The sequence below is a fragment of the Oncorhynchus kisutch genome, linkage group LG8, assembly GCF_002021735.2.
Source record: "Oncorhynchus kisutch isolate 150728-3 linkage group LG8, Okis_V2, whole genome shotgun sequence".
In the NCBI taxonomy this organism is placed as follows: Eukaryota; Metazoa; Chordata; class Actinopteri; order Salmoniformes; family Salmonidae; genus Oncorhynchus; species Oncorhynchus kisutch.
This window is the reverse complement of record NC_034181.2, coordinates 67,537,758-67,559,262: the sequence shown is the minus strand read 5'-3', so window position 1 is coordinate 67,559,262 and position 21,505 is coordinate 67,537,758. Positions and strand designations below refer to the sequence as shown.

The window sequence follows — 21,505 nt, the reverse complement described above, 5'->3', positions numbered from 1 at the left end:
GTGAACTGAATTCTTTGGTATACATTGTTTGCCATTCAAAATAAAGTAAAACTGATTGTGTCACACTTCATGCAAACCGTCATCCTATTAGTTAGAAATCTGTTGATTGAAAATACTGTTGCAAAGTAGGATGAGAATCAATATAATATACTGTATTTAGCTCTGCATATAATTTCCCCCTACAATGTACACATCTAGTTGCAACAGTAAAGCTCTAAAGAAAACCAATATTAGGGTGATTTGGTTAGTGTGCATGACATTGATTATTGTCATTTTAACCATTATCAAGGGCCCAAAATCCTGGGGGCACTTTCTGAGAGAACCCGCATCTCAACTCAGTTGGTCACAGAACGGGGGCACACATGTGCAAGGCGTTCGATTTTTGGTCTAATACATGAGAAAAAACTCATTGTAATTTTCTCAGGGGCCCACTGAGAGATCAAAAACAATCAGAGGGAGCAAACAATTACTTTGTATGATAGCATCAGTCACCGCTGCACATTGGCTGTGATCAACAAATCAAACTAATCTGACAAGTGCTAAACTTATTTTTCTACTCTATGGTAAAGTATCAACTACTTAAAGAACAAAAAGGTAACTCAAATCTGTACTCCGTAGTACATAAACGTAGACAAAAATATAGATATCTTTAGAGATAAAATGTTTTCTTGGTGTTCATTCACTTCCATCGCACTGATTTAAAGCTTTTGGTTTTCAACAATCGTTCTTCACACTTCTCCCATCCCCATGTGTAAAAGAGTTGGACCTCAGATGGATCGGACTTTGGTATAGGAGCCTTTCTGTTTTGTCTCCGACATCTGAGGGTCTCTTTCCCCATTAAGGCCATTTATAAAGCTTTTAAGGTCTGCTGTATTGAAATGCGTCGACACAAGCATTTTTGGTATGTTCTTTCCCAAAATAACCAAAAAGATAGCCTGCCATACCACAGACACATTATTCCAACTGAATTCAAACAGGTTTTTCCACCTGTGAGTGGGGCATCACAAGGCTCTGAACCGTAACTGACAATGTTCTAGAGATACATTCATAACAGATCTATGGCAACTACCCTCTACAACGAACAGCTCAGCACTAAGAAGATACCCTGTCAGTCAACCATGGAACATTACACATGGCTTTTAAATGTACTAAACCTAGTTCCCTGAGTTCAGGAGAATAATAACACAACAAAATAATGCTTAAAAAGAGGTAGTATAAAACAGGAATTGCAAGGAAAACTGCACATTGACAACAAAAAATCTTAACCATTATTACTATGGATAACCTGAAAAGTGTCATACTGGCTTATTACTGAATTTCAGCAATTTATGTAGTAAATTGTACTGGCCCGTAATCTACCATAGCCAAGTAACCTGAGAAATAGTCCAATTAACCTGTGATAAAAATAAAACGACAAAGCTTTAAGTGAGATCTGCAGTACCCTTACAATCCCGTACTTCATTACAAACAAGGAGGAAAATGAATACAGGACTAGTCTGACCTAGTAAAAACAAATTGCCATCAGGACGCATTAGTTGTTCCATAAAGGAAGAGACCCCTTCCATAACTCAGGTATAAGTCATTATCATTCAATATATAGTTGGAGTTTACCGAGAGGTAAACTGAGGTAGATATTCAGCAAAAGAAGGGCTCACTCTACACTTTGCTCCAGTGATAAACTCTTAAATAATGTCAGAAATGTAACAGTCACATTTCACATTTTTGACAATCTCTTGAAACATTCATGGTGGGTGAGATTTCTTTCAAACACATACAAACATTTAGAATAAAAATAAAATGAGTACACATTCACTAGAAGAAGATTCTTTGATAAAAATCACCAGAACCCAAAACAGAGCCCAGTTCTTCCAAAGACCTGGATTTTTGGATAACTGCTCATTGTCTTTTAGAACAGTGGAGTGACTTTAGGGTTGAGAGATTGATGGGAGATCACACAGACTGCTAGAGAGAAAATGCAGGCTGGGAATTGTCTGGGGCCTGATCGTGATGATGGTTGCACGGTTTCTCCATGGAATCTCCAATCTCCAGGTCGAGGTGAGACTGCTCCCCCAGCTCACCCTCACTCTCCTGGGCAGGACTGCAGCCTGACTCCCCACTCTCCTCCTCTTTCAGAGACGCAGTGCGGTTGGTCATCTCTATGTCGTCGTGAGAGTAATGGCCCGAGTCGCCTGTCTCGTGGCTGCCGTCGCTGTTGGAGGAGCCCTCGGTGTCACCAGGTGGGCCAAACAGGACCTGCAGGGAGGTGGGCTGGTTGGGTGACGACAGAGACTCATCCTCGTAGCACAGCACTGTTGCTCCTGGCTGGTACGAGCAGATTCCATGGCTTTTCCTCTGGATCTGAGTAAGTAAGAAAGGGTGAACGAAGGGAATTCATATTGATAAAAGGAGGAATAGCTGCTAGTCACTTCCTATTGTGTTCTATTTAAGTAATGTTATGTTACTTGAACACTTTTGTTTTATCTTTCTTACCTGGCTTTTCTTAGCATTCATTTTTTTCTGATTTCTGAAGGAAAACCATTTATTTTTCTTCTCAGTGATTGGATAAACTGGTCCAAGGCTATTGATGATCAAATTTGTTCCACCCTGGAAATTAAATGAAATTTGCAAATCTCTGAATCTGTCTACAGTGGTTATTTTCCATGTACATTGGAGACATAATGCAAGAGGAAATGTTAGAGGAAAGGAAGGGTGTAATAGAGCCATATCCCCTTACCTTGGCATCAATGAAGTGGTCTGCTCTCATCATTGGCACCATAACATCAGCATTCTCAGCCTGGTCCTCAGAGCCCAGGTGGACCGAAGCAGAGGGGACCTGACCAGCCTCCTGCCTGATGGCTTTAGTAGCTGACGATTTCCTGTCAAACAATCCTACAATATTAATATAGAAATAACAGCAGAGGTTCTATCCAAACCAATGGGGCAGTCAGAAAAGTAATCTCATATCAAATTACAACAAAAATCACACTGAATCTGTTAAAATGGTTACCTGTTTTTGCCTCTGCAGACAAGGATGAAGGCACAGATGATGATGCAGATCAGTGCAATGCAAACCCCCACGATGATCCCTGTCATTGACTTCTGGTCCAGGTGGTAGAAGCCACCAGAGAACACTGCAAGACAGTTGTCACAAGTGATGAGACAGCCACTGGAGACATACACTCTTATCTAGGCTCTGTGTGGGTACTACATCTCCACACTGTGTATCAAAATCAATACAACTGGCAATCACCTCCCCTGACATCACAGAGATGTATTACAGTGTAAATAATTTAGCAGGAGACCAAGGCTGCAGGCCAAGCTATTGAATTTGAATTACATCTAGTAGGTCAAGTGACGACAACAAGAGGAATCCTGTCATGAAAGTCAATGAAAGAAAGACCAAGTATGCACCACATTAGTCACTAACCTGTAGCTGAGCCATGGGAGCGCCTTGGGTTGTGACCGGAGGTGGAGCCATCGCTCTGCACGGCCAGTTCCACGGTGTGTGAAAACGGCCCGTCTCCCATATCGTTGGACGCAGACACCTTGACCAGGTAGATGTTCCCCGGCTGTAGGTTCTCCAGTAGAGCCATGGTAATGCTCCCTATCACCGAGAAATAACTGATTAGTGACCTATGTCAACCCATTTCAGCCTCAGCAATAAAAGGAAATGGACATGTGAATATTGTTTCAACACGCTGCAGTGTTGCCATTTGCCACGTGGTAATAAATATAGCTGTTCAAATTCATCTCTAAATAAATTAACTGGAGGAAATATGCCTGATTTTTTTCTGCTCCTCTCCTGTTTTCAACTGACTCATGAAGAGCAGAGGTTTACAATTCAGTGGAAAAAAACATAACCTGAGGCATATGGGGGGATATTTGTGACCAGATTCTCAGGCAAAGGACAGAGGGTCAGGGATCAGAGGGCTCTAACCCCCCCCCCCCCCCCCCCCCCCCCCGTACCACCCAGCAGTAACGGTTGGGGTGACAGGGTTGATTTACAGTGGTGGGGGGCTGGAGCAAGGCAGGATGGCTTTGTGAACAGCCTCACTTTTGACCCCCTCACCTGTGGCTTAGAAGGAAAGATCAGATGCCTCACATTTCCTAGAGTCATCTGCTCCCAATTACGGCTATGCTACCCAGAATCTGTGTTCTTTACCCAGGAGCTGGACACTCTCGCAGCTGGCCAATATTACTTACTGCCACACGTCAGGCCTTTGGGTACACAAAGCATGTGTGTGTGTTGCTATGGCCACATTAACTATATGGTAGTAGTCCATAGTAACTACAGCACTCTTGACCAGTGTGTTTCAGGTTGAATGATTATAATCTTGAGGAGAATGAGAATATTGGACCTAAAGCCACAAAGACAGATCATACCGCACCCAATGCTAAAAAAACAACTAAGTATATAATCCATCCTTTGATTGGTAAGACAACAGGAGGGGGTTATCTAAGAACAACCAGAGATCTCAAGGACTAGTAACAAATACAGAAATGGAAGGGAGGAAGAAATTAGTTGATTTCCAATGGCCTGTATGGTGTGGAGCTGGGGCAGGGCTCTTTGTCTCTGCAGCCCAGTTTAGGATGCAGCTCATCTCTCTCTTTCTCCCTCTTTGGCTCACCTTCTCTCTGCAGCACCTTCCACTCTCCAGCTACCCAGGCCTTCCTGGAAGCGTAGAGGATGGTATAACGTGTCACCGCCAAGTTGGGCTCATCTGGAAGTTTCCATGACACCAGCGCTGTGTCGCCCTCGATCAGAGTCACTTTCACACCTGACGGTGGCAGAGTAGGTGCTGAGGAGGAAAAAATGCCAGTTTTACCCCTGAGGCTAAATCGCTGATGAAGATGTACAACTGTCATAAACAAAAAATTGCTCTTCATAACTGGTAATGAGTTGAGGAATACTGAAAATGTAAGTTTGAACCAGGGCCTACACCATAGCGACATTTCAATCAGAGTAGGTTCTTTGATGTCATTCAAAAGGACAACTACATCTCACAAGCTATGGCCCTTGCTTATGATTCCTTTCCCTAGAGATGTGTAATAATGCAGTGAGAGTGAGCATATAGACTACTGAGCAATTCAATGAATTTGCTCCTGTGTCTTTCTCATCCTTTCATGAGCAAAACACCATTGGAGGGAAAATGAGAGCTCATTGGCAAGGATCTGTCAAGTGATTGCGCTCTAGTTGTGATTCGTTTGCAGAACGCAGAGCCTTATGGATACGTGACTGCGAGAGTCCTGGTGAGATAAGCAGTCTTAAGACACTGGAATTATTGTGCCTAAATATTCTATTTCAGTAGGCTAGGAAATACCATCGGAGCCCCAAAAAGGTTGAGAGTATATTCTATTAATCTATACAGCATGTGCTGCTGTATGAAGCCATGTTGGTGCTCACCTTCAGGCAGAGTGCTCTGGTAGACCACAGGGCTCCAGGGGCTGGACAGTTGGTCAAGGTGCAGGCGGACAGCAAACTCATATCTGGTGTTGGGCTCTAAGTCCGGGACCAGAATGTTCTTCTCAGCACTGTAGAGGAGAACCACAGTGATAAAAATGGATTTACAGTTGAAGTTGGAAGTTTACATAGCCAAATACATTTAAACTCAGTTTTTCACAATGCCTGACATTTAATCCTAGTAAACATTTCCTGTCTTTGGTGATCCTATTTATTTTAAGAATGTGAAATGTCAGAATAATAGCAGAGAGAATGATTTATTTCAGCTTTTATTTCTTTCATCACATTCCCAGTGGGTCAGAAGTTTACATACACTCAATTAGTATTTGGTAGTATTGCCTTTAAATTGTTTAACCTGGGTCAAACGTTTCAGGTAGCCTTCCGCAATAAGTTGGGTGAATTTTGGCCCATTCCTCCTGACAGAGTTGGTGTAACTGAGGCCTCCTTGCTCGCACACGCTTTTGCAGTTCTGCCCACAAATTTTCTATAGGATTGAGGTCAGGGCTTTGTGATGGCCACTCCAATACCTTGACTTTCTTGTCCTTAAGCCATTTTGCCACAACTTTGGAAGTATACTTGGGGTCATTGTCCATTTAATAGACCCATTTGTGACCAAGCTTTAAACTTCCTGACTGATGTCTTGAGATATTACTTTAATATAGCCACAGAATTTTCCTACCTCGTGCTGCCATCTATTTTGTAAAGTGCACCAGTTCCTCCTGCAGCAAAGCACCCCCACAACACGATGCTGTTTTGTTTCATCAGACCAGAGGACATTTCTCCAAAAAGTACGATCTTTGTCCCCATGTGCAGTTGCAAACCGTAGTCTGGCTTTATGTCGGTTTTGGAGCCGTGGCTTCTTCCTTGCTGAGCGGGCTTGTCGATATAGGACTCGTTTTACTGTGGATATAGAATCTTTTGTACCGGTTTCCTCCAGCATCTTCACAAGGTCCTTTGTTGTTGTTCTGGGATTGATTTGCACTTTTCGCACCAAAGTACGTTCATCTCTAGGAGACAGAACGCGTCTCCTTCCTGAGCGGTATGACGGCTGCGTGGACCCATGGTGTTTATACTTGCATACTATTGTTTGTACAGATGAATGTGGTACCTTCAGGCATTTGGAAATTTCTCCCAAGGATGAACCAGACTTGTGGAGGTCTACAATATTTATTCTGAGGTCTTGGCTGATTTCTTTTGATTTTCCCATGATGTCAAGCAAAGAGGCCCTGAGTTTGAAGGTAGGCCTTGAAATACAACCACAGGTACACCTCCAATTGACTCAAATGATGTCAATTAGCCTATCAGAAGCTTCTAAAGCCATAACATCATTGTCTGGAATTTTCCACGCTGTTTAAAGGCACAGTCAACTTAGTGTATGTAAACTTCTGACCCACTGGAATTGTGATTAAGTGAAATAATCTGTCTGCAAACAATTGTTGGAAAAATTACTTGTGTCATGCACAAAGTAGATGTCCTAACCAACTTGCCAAAACTATAGTTTGTTAACAACAAAATTGTGGAGTGGTTGAAAAGCAAGTTTTAATGACTCCAACCTAAGTGTATGTAAACTTCCGACTTCAACTGTATACTGTATATGGAGATTATTAATCAGATCCAATACTTTGGCAATTGACCTGCAAATTCTTAAATCTGTACTAAGTGCCATCCTGAGTTCTATGACCATACTAAGCACCCTCTATCCAGTTAAATGACTATGTGCATGGAGTATGAAGAGGAAGGTATTATATAGGACACTCACGTCTGCAGGTAGAGTACCAGGGAGGCGTTCTGAAGGCCCACAGGGTTACAGCGGATGGTGTAGTTGACGATCTGGCTGGAGGTGAAGGCTGGACGCCCCCAGTGGAGGAACACTGCAGACGAGCTGTTGGCCTTGGCATACACGTGGTGAGGGGGTGGCGGAGGGGGCACCATACGATCACGGACCGCTGATACACACAGAAAAAAAAGAATGCTAGAGGTACTCATGCGTCGAAGGATTGATAACCATTATTATCATAACTATCATCTATCATTATAGACAATGGTTGCTTGCATTAAGTGAAGAACTTACAGACACATCCAGGGGTGCTGATAGTCTGGTCTGCCTGGTAGCCATCTCCTATGAAACTGAACGCCAGGAGCTTCACATGGTACTTCTTCCTTGGGTCTAAAAATAACAACATTTACATATCTTTCACTGTAAACCTATGGGTATAGTATACATCATATCATAGACATTCACCTCAAATTGACCAATGTGACCTACAGTGGAAGTGAGTGTGTCTGTCCACTGGGGGGCATTACACTGAACCAGAGGCTGTGTGATTTCTCCAACCAGTGGGCTGTGAGAGTGCTGGATCAGAAAGAGCATGGCTGAGAGGTCATTGAGGTTTGGCTGTGGAGCTCTGCGACAGATGCTGAGTGCTGGGAGCCCAGTCCCTAGGTCAGTTCCTGCCCTACTCAGGGCAATGAGGCACACAATTGAGGAGCTCCTCTATCCATCACTCTGCCTTTTCAGGGAGAATAGGGGAACTCTTCCCCCACCCAGGGCTGCTGGCCAGTGGTCAGTCCTATTCAGTTCCAGGACAGGGGGGTTAAACCACAAGACAATGCCCCCCCTAGGAAAGACAGAGCGGTCAATCACATGGCCAGAGTCAGTGGCCTTACAGACCCCAGGTAGAACAAACACTGCTAAGTTAAATGTTCTCTCTGTACCCAACAGGCCACCGATAAAAAGTTCAGGCCAAACACTATCCAAATGTTTCACTTCATATCTGCATTGATTAGTTAATTTGTCTCCTAGACTACGATCTCTTGTCATCCTGGAATAACCAGGTTACTGTGCATGATATATTCAGATAAGGAGGATAGGGTTGGAAAGGTAATACTTCATCATATTAATGTGTTATTACCCTGTTTTGTGCGTAACAATAGTATAGCTGTATTGGGTGAACCGGCTGCAGTGTATTAAAATATCATTACACAGGCAATTACAGGAAGCTCCTGCTCCAACCTAGAGGACCTTGCTGAAATAGCTGAGGATCTATCAAACTAATGGCTTACAGCCTCCTATGAATTCCAAGGCTCTTCAATATGTCACCCATCATTACACACACAGTAGGCAGAGGAATCTGAGCAAATTATCTTCAATCTGTGAGTGCTTATTCAATACGTTTATTTTGAAAACACTGGGACATATTGATTTGCATTTCAGTCATCAAAACAGCACTGAAATACAGTCTAGTCTAGAGGGAAATGAATTGCTGCACATCATAGGCCTACGTAAGAGGCTGTGGGATGACACATCATTATCCTACCGAAGAGGGGGGGGGTGTAAGTGTAGTAGGCTGTATAGAACGTCACCTATGCTTTACAGAATTATACAGCTAGATCGCAGTACTTCATGAGAAGATGTTCAGGTACTAATAACATAACTAGTATCAGTGGAATAGTGAGCACCAGTAACCGAAAGGTTGCTGGCTCGAATCACCGAGCTGACAAGGTAAAAAATCTGTCGTTCTGTCCCTGAGCAAGGCAGTTTACCCACTGTTCCCCGGGCTCCGAAGACGTGGATGTCGATTAAGGCAGCCCTCCGCACCTCTCTGATTCTGAGGGGTTGGGTTAAATGCAGAAGACATATTTCAGTTGAATGTATTCAGTTTTACAACTGACTAGGTATCCCCCTTCCCTTTGTAGAACATGACCACTAGTGTAGAACATGACCACTAGGTTGTGCTCCAGGACACATGCGTTGAGAGGAGCACAGGAGTGTGGATACAAACTGAAGTCATGCCTATCCTCAGTTCCAGTCACCGAAGCAGTCATTTATGAGTTCCACATTACTTACAGTTTCTGTGATCATGTCTCAGAGACAAATAAAAGGTAGTCAGTTAAAAAATGTATTGTTTTTTGCCCTACCACTACACAGCTGATTCAAATAATCAAAGCTTGATGATAAGTTGGAATCAGCTGTGTAGTGCTAGAGCAAAAAAACGAAACATGCACCCAAGAGGGGCCCCAGGACCGAGTTTAGGAAACCTTAAATTAGAAGATCTAAACCCAAGGGTAACCCATGTTGTTCATCTGACAAACTGCTAGAGGATCATATTCACTGCATGTGTGTGAAAATAGATGTTGTAATGGTGAGCAGGCTCTATATCTTCAAAAGAGTTGAACAGTTCAAAAAGCAATTACAGTCATTGTGAAAAATCAAACCACTTTGTTGAACAACCATCTCATCATGTTTACTATGCTCCAGAGTTAAAACAACTGTGTTTTTTCTAGGATCGGTCTGAGAGGCTTGAGGCTATGGGAGGGTCCAGGGGGTGGAGTCAGGGCTGTGGGAGGCAGGGGGATGGGCAGGAGGATTGTCAGAGGGGTGTGGTTTGAGCCACTAAGACCCCTAGCCCCGAGGAGTTTCAATGGAGCCAGCAGGTCAGGCCTAGATAAAACTCAGAAGGAATCTGAGGTCATGGGTGTGGAATACGAGTTGAGCCTCTTTTTTTCTCTCTCCGAATCCGTGTCCTTTCTCTGTGCCCTAAGCCTTAATGGTGAAAGATAAAGAAGGGACTTGCAGGAGGGGAGAAAACTACTTAAAAGTGTCTTAAAAACGATGTGGTATCCTCTATAGATTAGATACAACAGCTTAGAATTGGATCAAAGGAAATATTACTGATAATATGATTGCATAAAAATACGAAGATTCTCTCTTTATTTTTCTACATTATAGATGGGTCAATGACTAGGCTACTGTAGTCATTTGTTACAGAAAACATTTAGTTATGCTAATGAGTTCTTGTTTGTTGAAAACAACGATATGAAAATAGCTACACATATTTGTGAGGTTCCTATATCTTTACTTTCTCTAGTAAAAGACAATGAATTAGTGTACACTAGCATAGCTCCCTCCTGTCCCATGTCCACAGTCAGGCTGGCCGGCTTTGGACAGTCCCAGAGGCTTTTGTTCAGCCCCAGTGTCCATCTATGAAGAGGAGCAGTCAGGGTCTCACAGTCCCACCCCTGCCCAGCCACACAGCACAATGGGCCTGCAGTAATTACGCAGGAGAGGGGCTGCGAGAGGGGGCAGGCTTTGACATCTGGGCCATGACCTTTGACATGGAATCTGGGCAAGCTAAATCCCGCCAAAGGAGGGGTTATGGACACTGCTCTTAAGGGGTGGGGGGTGGAGAAGCAGGGGAACTGAGTAGAAAATGGGGAAAAAACACCAAGAGACAAAAATAATAAGTCACTTAATAGGTGATGATAAATAGTGCCAATAGGAAGAAATGGTGAAGCGAGAGAGCAGAACTCTTCAATGGGCAATTTCATAGCCGATATAATGAAAGCATGATTAGATATGGCGAGCTCAATTGTTCAGCTTAACTGCTCTTTGTAACCGAGGTGTGACCTAAAGTTATACTTTGTTTTCTGACCTAGAATAAATTCAGAACTTGCAAACGTGATTGAACTTCCAAAAGGAAATGTATTGACGTGTTAATTTTAAAATCTGTGAGTAATACACATGGTTTTGGGTAAGGTTATCAGGGATCTCCATGGTTGAAGATAAGAGGTGTCCCCACAAACCTCCCCCTCTGTATGGAGTCAACCATGCTTGCACTAACTGCCAACCCTGGTCAAAAGGAAATGTGTGTTAGCCCTGGCTCATTCAACAACACCAAATCCCTCACAAAGATAAGATATGCTTCAGTTGCCACATAATAATGGGCAATAAATCCCCCTGTGTGTAGATTCAAGGCCAAATGCTTCTTCTTAGATATCACAAAAACAAACATCACTCAAACTTGTTGTGCCTTACTCACTTTGCTTGAGAAAAGTTCATAACTAATTTCCTCAGAATAATACACAATCTGCCTAACCCTGCCATTGCTTAAAGATACACCAAAGTGAAGCTGGTTAATTTTCCCGTCAAGCCTGTTGGGTTAATCTTGCAAGGCTTTGCTCTCCCCATAAATTATGATGCCAGTTTGTATTTGAGGGGAAATTCTTGAGCTGTTTGTGGTCACCTGATTTTCTTTCTTTTTTTTACAGCCGTTTTGCAGATCCTGCAGGCCCCAAAGGCTTTGTTCTGCCCTGAGAATGGCCCCCCAGGCCACAGCAAGAAGGGTCTGAGCCAGGGCCATAAATGTCAACTCCCACACTGATCCACAAAGCAGCATATATCATAGGGGGAGCATATATCTCCCTCTGAGAGATTGAGCGAGACACACACACACACACACACACACATAGTTTATTGATGTAGTGGGCTCACTAATACCCATCTATCTTTTATCTGACACCAGGCATGCAATAACTAATGTTTTCCCAGAGAAACAACCACTCCACGATGGGCAAGGTGGCCCCAAGCTATGAGATAAATCTACTACCGTACACCCAGGCCTGGTGCCAACAGGTATGGGAGGTATGTCAACCATGACTATGCCACAGGAAGAATAAACATGAATGGGAGGGCCTCAGTATTTCAACACCATGTAATTTATACACTGAGCTACAACCTCTCACATTCCTAACTTAGAGAGCCCTTTCAGTCATGTGGAATGGTCTTAAGAGATCATTTAGTAGCCAGAGCAGAGCTGGTCTGTTTCTACTACACATTTAGAACTCAACCATGTTCATGTCTTTTTTTCTGTTAAAGGGGTATGTTATTTGTGCACTTTAGAGCAACATTGACTCAATAATACAGTAACGGTTGGCTTGTTGTCTTTACCACATCAAAGCTAAGTGAATTTAGGTCCCAGGGATCTGAAATACTTATCAAGTCACTCAGTGAGATTGGTGTTGTTCATAATCCCTTACTGATCGAACACATTCTCTAGTCTGTGTGTGGTTTCCGAACCCGGTTGACTGTCATAAGTCACAAGTGTCCTTGGGTGAAGTAAAGAGTTCAAGTTAAATCCTCTGTTAATTGCATTACTATCAGAGACATTACAGCGTAATCCTTTATCCTAGATAAAATCCAATTCATATTTTAATTGATGCTCCACGTTGCTCTCTACTTCAGACATGCCATGGAGGGTAAATAATATTATTATGAGAAGTATCCAGAGTGTTTTCTAATGGATAAAACACTTAATCAATTCAATAGTAAGTAGGCTGATTAAAAGTCAGTTAGAAAACAATGTCCTACTGGGCACAATATGTATACCACTGTTTATGCTTGTTATGTGACTGGTTGTTTTCTTGGTTGCAGAGCAGCCACCTCTGCTCATCAGGATAGTTTATTAAGGAACATAAGTCATGGTTTGTCACTCAAACAACAGTGAACAAAATCAATAGGGAAATGCCCTTTCCCACTGCTGTTCTGTCCTTGGAAGGTTAAATCAAGACAGGGCAAACATGGACATTAAAGCAGACCCAAATTGTTGAGAACACCCCGTTTTAATTCAAATACCCTGTTTGGAGATGTGGGTCACCTCCACGAAAATAAAACAAATACTTAACGTTACACTTCTCATATTGGTTTATTATCTATGTCACACTAAACTGACTAAAGCATATATCCGAAGGGAAAGCTGAGTCAAGTCAGTATTTTTATCTTAAGCTGTCTCTCTGTTTAACGCGCCACTTACTGAAATCAACGTTGTAAAAATGTGGTGCCATCGACATGAACTGAAATCATACCTAAACCTATCTGACACTGACAGTAATACGTGACAAATTAGAGACTTCTCCAACAGGAAGTCTCTCCCCTGAGGGGGGAAACCTTAGGAAAGATAAATGAGATGCATACTTCTCTTCAACATGTCATACTACAAGTCACATTCCATGGATACAGTGGGGGCAAAAAAGTATTTAGTCAGCCACCAATTGTGCAAGTTCTCCCACTTAAAAAGATGAGAGAGGCCTGTAATTTTCATCATAGGTACACTTCAACTATGACAGACAAAATGAGAAGAAAAAAATCCAGAAAATCACATCGTAGGATTTTTAAGGAATTTATTTGCAAATTATGGTGGAAAATAAGTATTTGGTCACCTACAAACAAGCAAGATTTCTGGCTCTCACAGACCGGTAACTTCTTCTTTAAGAGGCTCCTCTGTCCTCCACTCGTTACCTGTATTAATGGCACCTGTTTGAACTTGTTATCCGTATAAAAGACACCTGTCCACAACCTCAAACAGTCACACTCCAAACTCCACTATGGCCAAGACCAAAGAGCTGTCAAAGGACACCAGAAACAAAATTGTAGACCTGCACCAGGCTGGGAAGACTGAATCTGCAATAGGTAAGCAGCTTGGTTTGAAGAAATCAACTGTGGGAGCAATTATTAGGAAATGGAAGACATACAAGATCACTGATAATCTCCCTCGATCTGGGGCTCCACACAAGATCTCACCCCGTGGGGTCAAAATGATCACAAGAACGGTGAGCAAAAATCCCATAACCACACGGGGGGACCTAGTGAATGACCTGCAGAGAGCTGGGACCAAAGTAACAACGCCTACCATCAGTAACACACTACGCCGCCAGAGACTCAAATTCTGCAGTGCCAGACGTGTCCCTCTGCTTAAGCCAGTACATGTCCAGGCCCGTCTGAAGTTTGCTAGAGAGCATTTGGATGATCCAGAAGAAGATTGGGAGAATGTCATATGGTCAGATGAAACCAAAATAGAACTTTTTGGTAAAAACCCAACTCGTCATGTTTGGAGGACAAAGAATGCTGAGTTGCATCCAAAGAACACCATACCTACTGTGAAGCATGGGGGTGGAAACATCATGCTTTGGGGCTGTTTTTAAGGGACCAGGACGACTGATCCGTGTAAAGGAAAGAATGAATGGGGCCATGTATCGTGAGATTTTGATTGAAAACCTCCTTCCACCAGCAAGGGCATTGAAGATGAAATGTGTCTGGGTCTTTCAGCATGACAATGATCCCAAACACACCGCCCGGGCAACGAAGGAGTGGCTTCGTAAGAAGCATTTCAAGGTCCTGGAGTGGCCTAGCCAGTCTCCAGATCTCAACCCCATAGAAAATCTTTGGAGGGAGTTGAAAGTCCGTGTTGCCCAGCAACAGCCCCAAAACATCACTGCTCTAGAGGAGATCTGCATGGAGGAATGGGCCAAAATACCAGCAACAGTGTGTGAAAACCTTGTGAAGACTTACAGAAAACGTTTGACCTCTGTCATTGCCAACAAAGGGTATATAACAAAGTATTGAGATAAACTTTTGTTATTGACCAAATACTTATTTTTCACCATAATTTGCAAATAAATTCATTAAAAATCCTACAATGTGATTTTCTGGATTTCTTTTCCTCATTATGTCTGTCATAGTTGAAGTGTACCTATGATGAAAATTACAGGCCTCGCTCATCTTTTTATGTGGGAGAACTTGCACAATTGGTGGCTGACTAAATACTTTTTTTCCTCACTGTATGTATTTACAGAAAAGCTCAGCTATAAGTGGTGAGGGGCCGAATTTGGTTGACTCTTGGTCATTTAAGTCTCTTTTGTGGCCCTTAAAGCTTAACACAATGAAAGCCTTTGATGTGAATTCTCCTCCAAATGCTCTGCTCACAGCAGTCATAAAACACACCATAAATCTGCTCCACAATAACAGCTTCCCTCTCCTCTAAAGACAGCCCTGGAATACACTTCTGCCAGCTATTCTATCAAACAAGCACATTTGAGGTCATTAAACTGTTTCAATGAGAAACTAATGAAAAACCAAGACATAGTAAGTGTGTTTTGGTGATATCTATCTATGTCACATTACTACAACTTGGTTGTCCATTATTCCAGGAGGAAAATGTGGTTCATGAGGAAAAGGAGAATGCACACAAAAAGCCAGACTTCCTATGTTCTTTCTCTTATCTCTCCAACAGGTTTTACCTCAAGCTTTATAAAAATACTCTATTTTGAAAATAATTATCCATTTAAAACAACATATTTCATAAAGTACAGCACTTTAAAACCTACTCAACAATATAGCCTTGTGTTATTCTAAACAACAGCTGGTGGCAAAATGGAGGAAGTTTCAGCAGTCATAGTTATCACCCCTATCACAGTAAGACCCCTCCATGACAAAACACAAGAAAACAAAAAGGTAAAAAAGGACACGTACTGTATTTACCCCCCAATGCTTTCTAATCCTGGTCTAGTACCAGAGCTTCCTGATTCAAAATTCAGCTGCTGGCCACCTGGCCGACCTCCTCTGGCCACAGATGGTCAGTTGTCCACTGCAGTGGTGTGGGACTCCCTTTCCTTCCACACTCTCCAACGTGACAAAATGAATTTGACCCAGAGGCCAGAGAACAAGCATATGCCCAACACCCCTTCCTTAGTCCCAGCCAGCAGCTATTTCTAAAGCTGTTGGGGGGGACATACATTGGAAACCAGGCCAGGGCCGTAAGGTCATGGGGGGTTGGCTTCTATCTGGACCTCTGGACATGAGACCCCACAACTCACATGAAAAGACTTTGTCCTTCCCAAACGAATGGGATTTTCTGATCCTAAAAAGACCTTAAACATGCCTGGTGAGGACATGGAAAATGTTTTCTAAGAGCATCTTTGAGGAGGACTTTCATTGTGTAACCATGCATTGACTAGAACATATTCTTAATCTTGCAATTGAAATCCAAAATCAAGACAAATGTCATCAGCAACAATGTGAGATCATAGGGCGGGTGTACTATGTGGAGTCTACTCACCCAGGCCTCCAATGGTGTGCCTGTTGTCCTGGACACGCAGCTGAATGGGGGAACTCTCAGCCTGGCTCTCCTCGTGGTAGAACAGCCTGTAGCCCTGGATGCTGACAGAGTTTCCTGGTGCCAGCTGCCAGCGCACTATGATGGTGGTGCAGTTCAGAGGCTCCAACTGTAGCTCAGGGGCCAGAGGCACTGTGAGGAGACACGAAGAGAGATAGACCTGTGGTTAGAGGCACTGTGAGGAGACATGAATAGAGATAGACCTGTGGTTAGAGGCACTGTGAGGAGACATGAAGAGAGAGAGATCTGTAGTTAGTCACTGTGGGGAGACATGAAGACAGAGAGAGAGATCTGTGGTTAGAGTCACTGTGGGGAGACATGAAGAGAGAGAGATCTGTAGAGAGTATTTATTTAATGTAATTATTTTGTGAAGATGGTGCCGACAGACTTGGCAGCCCTGCATCTAGCTCCCAAGCAACTTTGCAGTATTGTTTTTGTTTGTGTTATTTCTTATCACAAGCATTTCACTACACCTGCAATAACATCAGCTAAATATGTGTATGTGACCAATACAATTTGATTTATTGAGGACAGTTCTGAGGATGTAAGGTTCAAACAGAATCTCTCTTTTTAAAGGTCATGTGTACTATTTATATACAGAGTTCAACCTGCATGACTCTTCATTTTTAGTCAGATGTCTTTATTTTAACCAGCTCATCTGGAATAGTACCAAGTCAAGGGAGAATATGAAACCCACCCAACCCCTGCTTCCCGATCAGGCCTTCTTTACCTTAAGCCCAATGGCCAGGCCACACCAATGTGTTCATAAAGGTCAATTTGCTTCATATTCAGATACCATTCAGAGCCTTGACACTATTGACAGTCCACAACTATATATTATGAAAGGTTAGCTAGTCCTTAACAAATTAAAGTCCTGTTCAGGAACACATTTGTTTGGGATACCCAAATTATTAAGAGTAAACCACTTAACATGGCAGAAACATGCTAATTTAGATTTCCCAGAAATAATTTGCTGGACAAATAGGTTCAAATTCACCAAAAAGCATTGTATTGCTAGAGATGCAGGATGGCAGGCTGTGAGCAAGTTGACTCTGTAGCTTGTCTTGTTCCTTGAAAACAGGAATGCTCTCCACCCAGCTGCTCACTGGCTTTATCTGATGGAAATAACCGGCTCCCAGCCTGTAGCCCCCAACCAGAGGCACATACATACCATGCCCCAGCCTGACACACAGATACACAGCCAGGCACAAACACACCAGCAGAGATGAGCCAGGTCCTCAGTTCTACTGACAGAATGCCTATTTAGCCGTCATGATCCTGGCTGAATTGTAGAAAAGATCCTGTTTGTTTCCAAAGGGACAGAGAGAGAGAGAGGGCAGCAATCCCTTCCCCCACCCCTAAGGCTCAGATGTAGCTCTAAACAGAACTATTCTTCCTCCCACCCAGAGGCCTGGGTCCCTCTCTTTTATGACCCATGACTGAAGCCATTCTGATGTTACTGACAGAGGGCCAAAGGTCATGGAGTAACAAACGCAATGCCTTAACAAGATTATTAGAGAGGACGCTCTTCTCATGGCTCTCTCTCAGACACTCAGCAGAGGACTGGGAAGAAGAAAGGTTTAGAGATAATCCAGCCTCTTTGCTCCTATATTGACTATGTGTAGAGGGAAGTGTGCGCTCACTGGGCGCCTGCAAGGCATGATGGTTTTATTGTGCATGATAAGTCAGTGCAGAAAGTAAGGCCTTACATGTTTATTTATATGATGTGGCAGGCTGGTAGCTTCACAAATCTAAGGTTGAAATTCCGGTTCATCAAAGATGTTATGGCTTACTTATGTCTTTTGTCTTTGATTGATTAGAAGTCACACAGTTGTAATCATATCTGTACAAACATCATATGTGCATGCAGAAACCTAGCATTGGACCATCAAGGAGCAGACAATAACTCATCACTACTACTGAGGAGCATGTGTAAATACCTTTGGCGCTGGATGCCTTAGGGGTGCGGTGGGAGGTCCAGGCTGACTGTTCCCCCCAGCCCACACTAGTGGCTGCAGTGATCCGAAGGAGGTAGATGGTGTCGGGCTGCAGGCCCTCCAGAAGATACTGGGTTTTCTCCCCAGGAAGCTCCAGCTGGGTGACGGCCTGGTCAGCACTGGTACGATAGGACAAGCGGTAGGCCGACACCCGGCCTCGGCTTAGCTTGGCTGCAAGGGGCTGCCAGGACACCTGGATGTCTGTGGGGCTGCGGCTGGTGAGGCTGAGCTCTGGGGCACGCAGGGGCACTGTGGAGAGGGAGACAGAGTGGTCATGTAGAGGCTTATACAGTCACCAACTTGTTCATTACTGTGTTACTGTCTCTGGTTTCTGTCTATATTTATGGTTGTTTTGTATCATGTTTTGGTGGGGACCAAAGGAAGAGTTGTGATTTCTAAAGTAACAGCTAGCTACTGAAACTATAATGAACAAACCCAGAGATACAAATCAGCTCACTGTGCGTCACACTCAGTCATACTGGATAATCAATTCAGTAAGTCTGCAAGTGTACACAATAAATAGATGTGATCTGATTTAGACTGGTATGCAATCATGTGTCAGATGTTCCCTTAGCCAAGGACAATAGACCAGTTATTTTCTATGGAACATGTAAGAAATGTAATTTTCCTTGATCATAAGTGGTAGTCAAGGTTGCACAGTGCAGAAACATTTAATGGGGTGGTGTGAACTGTGAAGGGCCCTTGTGGGGAGTTAGATTATAGTAGAGAGGGTCATTCCTGATCTCTAAAGATCAGCCTGACTAATGTTTAACCAGCCGAGTGGTCCACCATCTAATCCTTCCTTATTAGACTCCTCTATTCCTCTGACGCACCTCTTAGAGACGACCCCAATTAGACAGCCAGGGGTCAGCCCCACTAGATTCATTACAGGACCTACAGTACTGCCCACTCTCTACAGCCTATTCATTACAGTTTAAACACACTGGAAAACATCCTCTGAGTCCTCCATTAGAGTGATAGAAGACCTTACACAATGACTACAGGATCAATATGAAGCATTCTCTTTACTATTCATCTGGGGGTGTTTTTATTCATCCTGGGGTGACAGTTATGGCTGCACATTACCTCTGTTTCCCTGGGTTACAGCCTGATAAAGGCCAGGGTGGACTGTATGTTTGTGTATGTAAACGACGAGGCCTCACCATCCTCCAGGGTGTGCTGGAACACATGGTCTGACATGCGGCTGGCTCCCATGGGCATGTAGGCCACGATGTAGAAGGTGTAGTTCCGCGCTGACTCCAGGTCATCAATAATGTACCGGGTTGTGTCGTTGCCAATGACAACCTGATATTCCTCATTGTTCAAGCCTGGTTTCAGGGAAGAAAAGGGCACACATTTAATCAATTAATCAATTCCCACCCACAGAGCTGTAAGCTGCATGTACAGGCAAGGAGTTCAGAGGGGATCTGATCCTTCAATGCAAACTCTTTAGGGCACTAAAGGGGGACCTAATCATAAAAGGGTCTATGAAGATTTGCGTACATTCTGAGTACAAAGATAACTTTCCATAATCATCATTCAATGATTTCTCTCAGTATGCAGAGCAATTAGAACATAATCACTTTAGCTTTAGGAACCTCCTTGTCTGAGGCGCCTGATTCTTACAAAGTTACGATGTACATCTGTCTCTAACGGTGGGCTTCTGGTCCATTCAGTATGGACAATATACAAAAAGTGTCAACTCAATGAAACTGGTTCCTTCCCCTTTTATAGACAATTTAATCAACATTGCTGGGGCCAAATTCCAGCATTCAATTTTCCCACATTGCTGGCTGAGCCTAATAGCAGTTTAATTAGCACAGATTAGGAAGGTCCCGCAAAAGACTCACTTGTAGCCAGAACATATTGAATCGTCCAGCCTGATTTCTGACCTGGTAAACAAGATCCTTGAGAGTAAACAGAAAAGGCCTTGTCCGAGGGCCTGAAAGGCCCAGGAAACCTCCCTGAAAAGACACACAAAGCCTCCCTCCCAGTCCAGCTCACACTGTCCCAGTGCCTTGACAGAATCTCCTCTGTTGGATTAGCACACTCCAACACACAGACTAATTAGTTCCTCCTTTCATTAGAACCTCCATTTAGTGCCAAGGCTCTGTGTCTGAGACCTCAGGTGCAGAATGCATTGGTGCTACTACTACTGTCAATCTCAACAGCCAGCCATTCTCTGAGACCGGACAGAATGTTTCACGTAATCTTAATCAAGTGCACCAAATCCTTTACAGACGGCAGTTATTTAAGGAGAAAGGGGCAGATTTTCTAACTTACTTCCGTTAAAGTCCTTATCCTTACATAGCCTAGCAGGTGTTTCTTTTGCTGCATGGAATTCGTACATTTGGCCTATACAATGGTATTCCATAGCCGGCGATGAACAACAGTGCCTGAATGAACTGGATAACATTTGTGCTGAACTGTTACATTGTTTGAATGTGATTCTTGGTGCCTCTTCATCAACAATACAGGTTCCCAGGAAAGCTAAAGGTCCAGCAGTCAATGACTGAGGTTTAGTGACTACAGTACAGCCCTTGTATTCTCGTGATCGGTTCCTGTCTATCCAGCATCTCATCTAGTGTAGGGGGTTCCTACACATTTAAAACCAATGCACAGGGCTTGAGATCGCCTATGGAAGGCCAGTCCTGTTTGTACAGAGTAAGCTGCTGTTCTTTCTTCGGTGCAGTAATCATCGTTTTCCTTGACCTCTGCCCAGCAACCAACTATTAACAACAGATGGTCAATCCTCCACATTCTGTTCTGGGGGCAAGGAGGAAGCGGAGGATTCAGGACTCTAAACAGTGTTAACTGTTAACTCCTGGGGCTACCAAGGCCATTAATATGAAATTCCCTAATACATACGACATTAACTTTATCCTGCCAACATCAAAAATAGTTTCTGTTTGAAAAGGTACAAGACATAGAAGAGGCACCCCCTGAATTTGACATCATGTCTCACCTTCAGCCTTCATGTAGTGCACAGAGTAGGCGATCACTTTGTCTGAGTTGTACAGTGGTCTCTCCCAGGCCAGCAAGATGGCGGAGCTGGATACAGTGTCAGCCCGGATGTTCCTGGGCGCACTGGGCCGGTCCTCTGACATCACCACTATGAGCCGGGCCATGGACAGCACAGAGCCCTGCTCATTCTCTACCTGGCACTGGTAGATGGCATCATCCTCAGGGATGATCTGGTTGATCACCAATTTACTGTGGGACAAAACACACATGGCCATATTAGACTTCTGTCCCTCCTCCAGCTTCACCTACCAATACTAAACCTGTTGCTTACCAGCTCTATCATTCTCTTTCAAATC

At 43.5% G+C, this 21,505-nt stretch overlaps 1 protein-coding gene across 1 annotated transcript in view; it reads right to left on the bottom strand.

The window, feature by feature from the left end:
* Window positions 1-58: 58 nt before the first annotated feature.
* Window positions 59-21,505, bottom strand: part of LOC109894995 (protogenin A-like) — a 38,939-nt gene continuing 17,492 nt past the window's right edge. The window contains exons 7-19 of the mRNA XM_031830967.1: window positions 21,151-21,398; window positions 19,349-19,513; window positions 18,129-18,434; window positions 16,132-16,320; window positions 7,533-7,628; window positions 7,221-7,407; window positions 5,405-5,532; window positions 4,629-4,799; window positions 3,428-3,604; window positions 3,008-3,131; window positions 2,735-2,876; window positions 2,491-2,604; window positions 59-2,358 (exon numbers count right to left, since the gene is read on the bottom strand). Of these exons, the coding sequence (XP_031686827.1) occupies window positions 1,963-2,358; window positions 2,491-2,604; window positions 2,735-2,876; window positions 3,008-3,131; window positions 3,428-3,604; window positions 4,629-4,799; window positions 5,405-5,532; window positions 7,221-7,407; window positions 7,533-7,628; window positions 16,132-16,320; window positions 18,129-18,434; window positions 19,349-19,513; window positions 21,151-21,398 (2,443 nt within the window). The 3' untranslated portion in view covers window positions 59-1,962. The remainder of the gene's footprint in view (window positions 2,359-2,490; window positions 2,605-2,734; window positions 2,877-3,007; window positions 3,132-3,427; window positions 3,605-4,628; window positions 4,800-5,404; window positions 5,533-7,220; window positions 7,408-7,532; window positions 7,629-16,131; window positions 16,321-18,128; window positions 18,435-19,348; window positions 19,514-21,150; window positions 21,399-21,505) is intronic.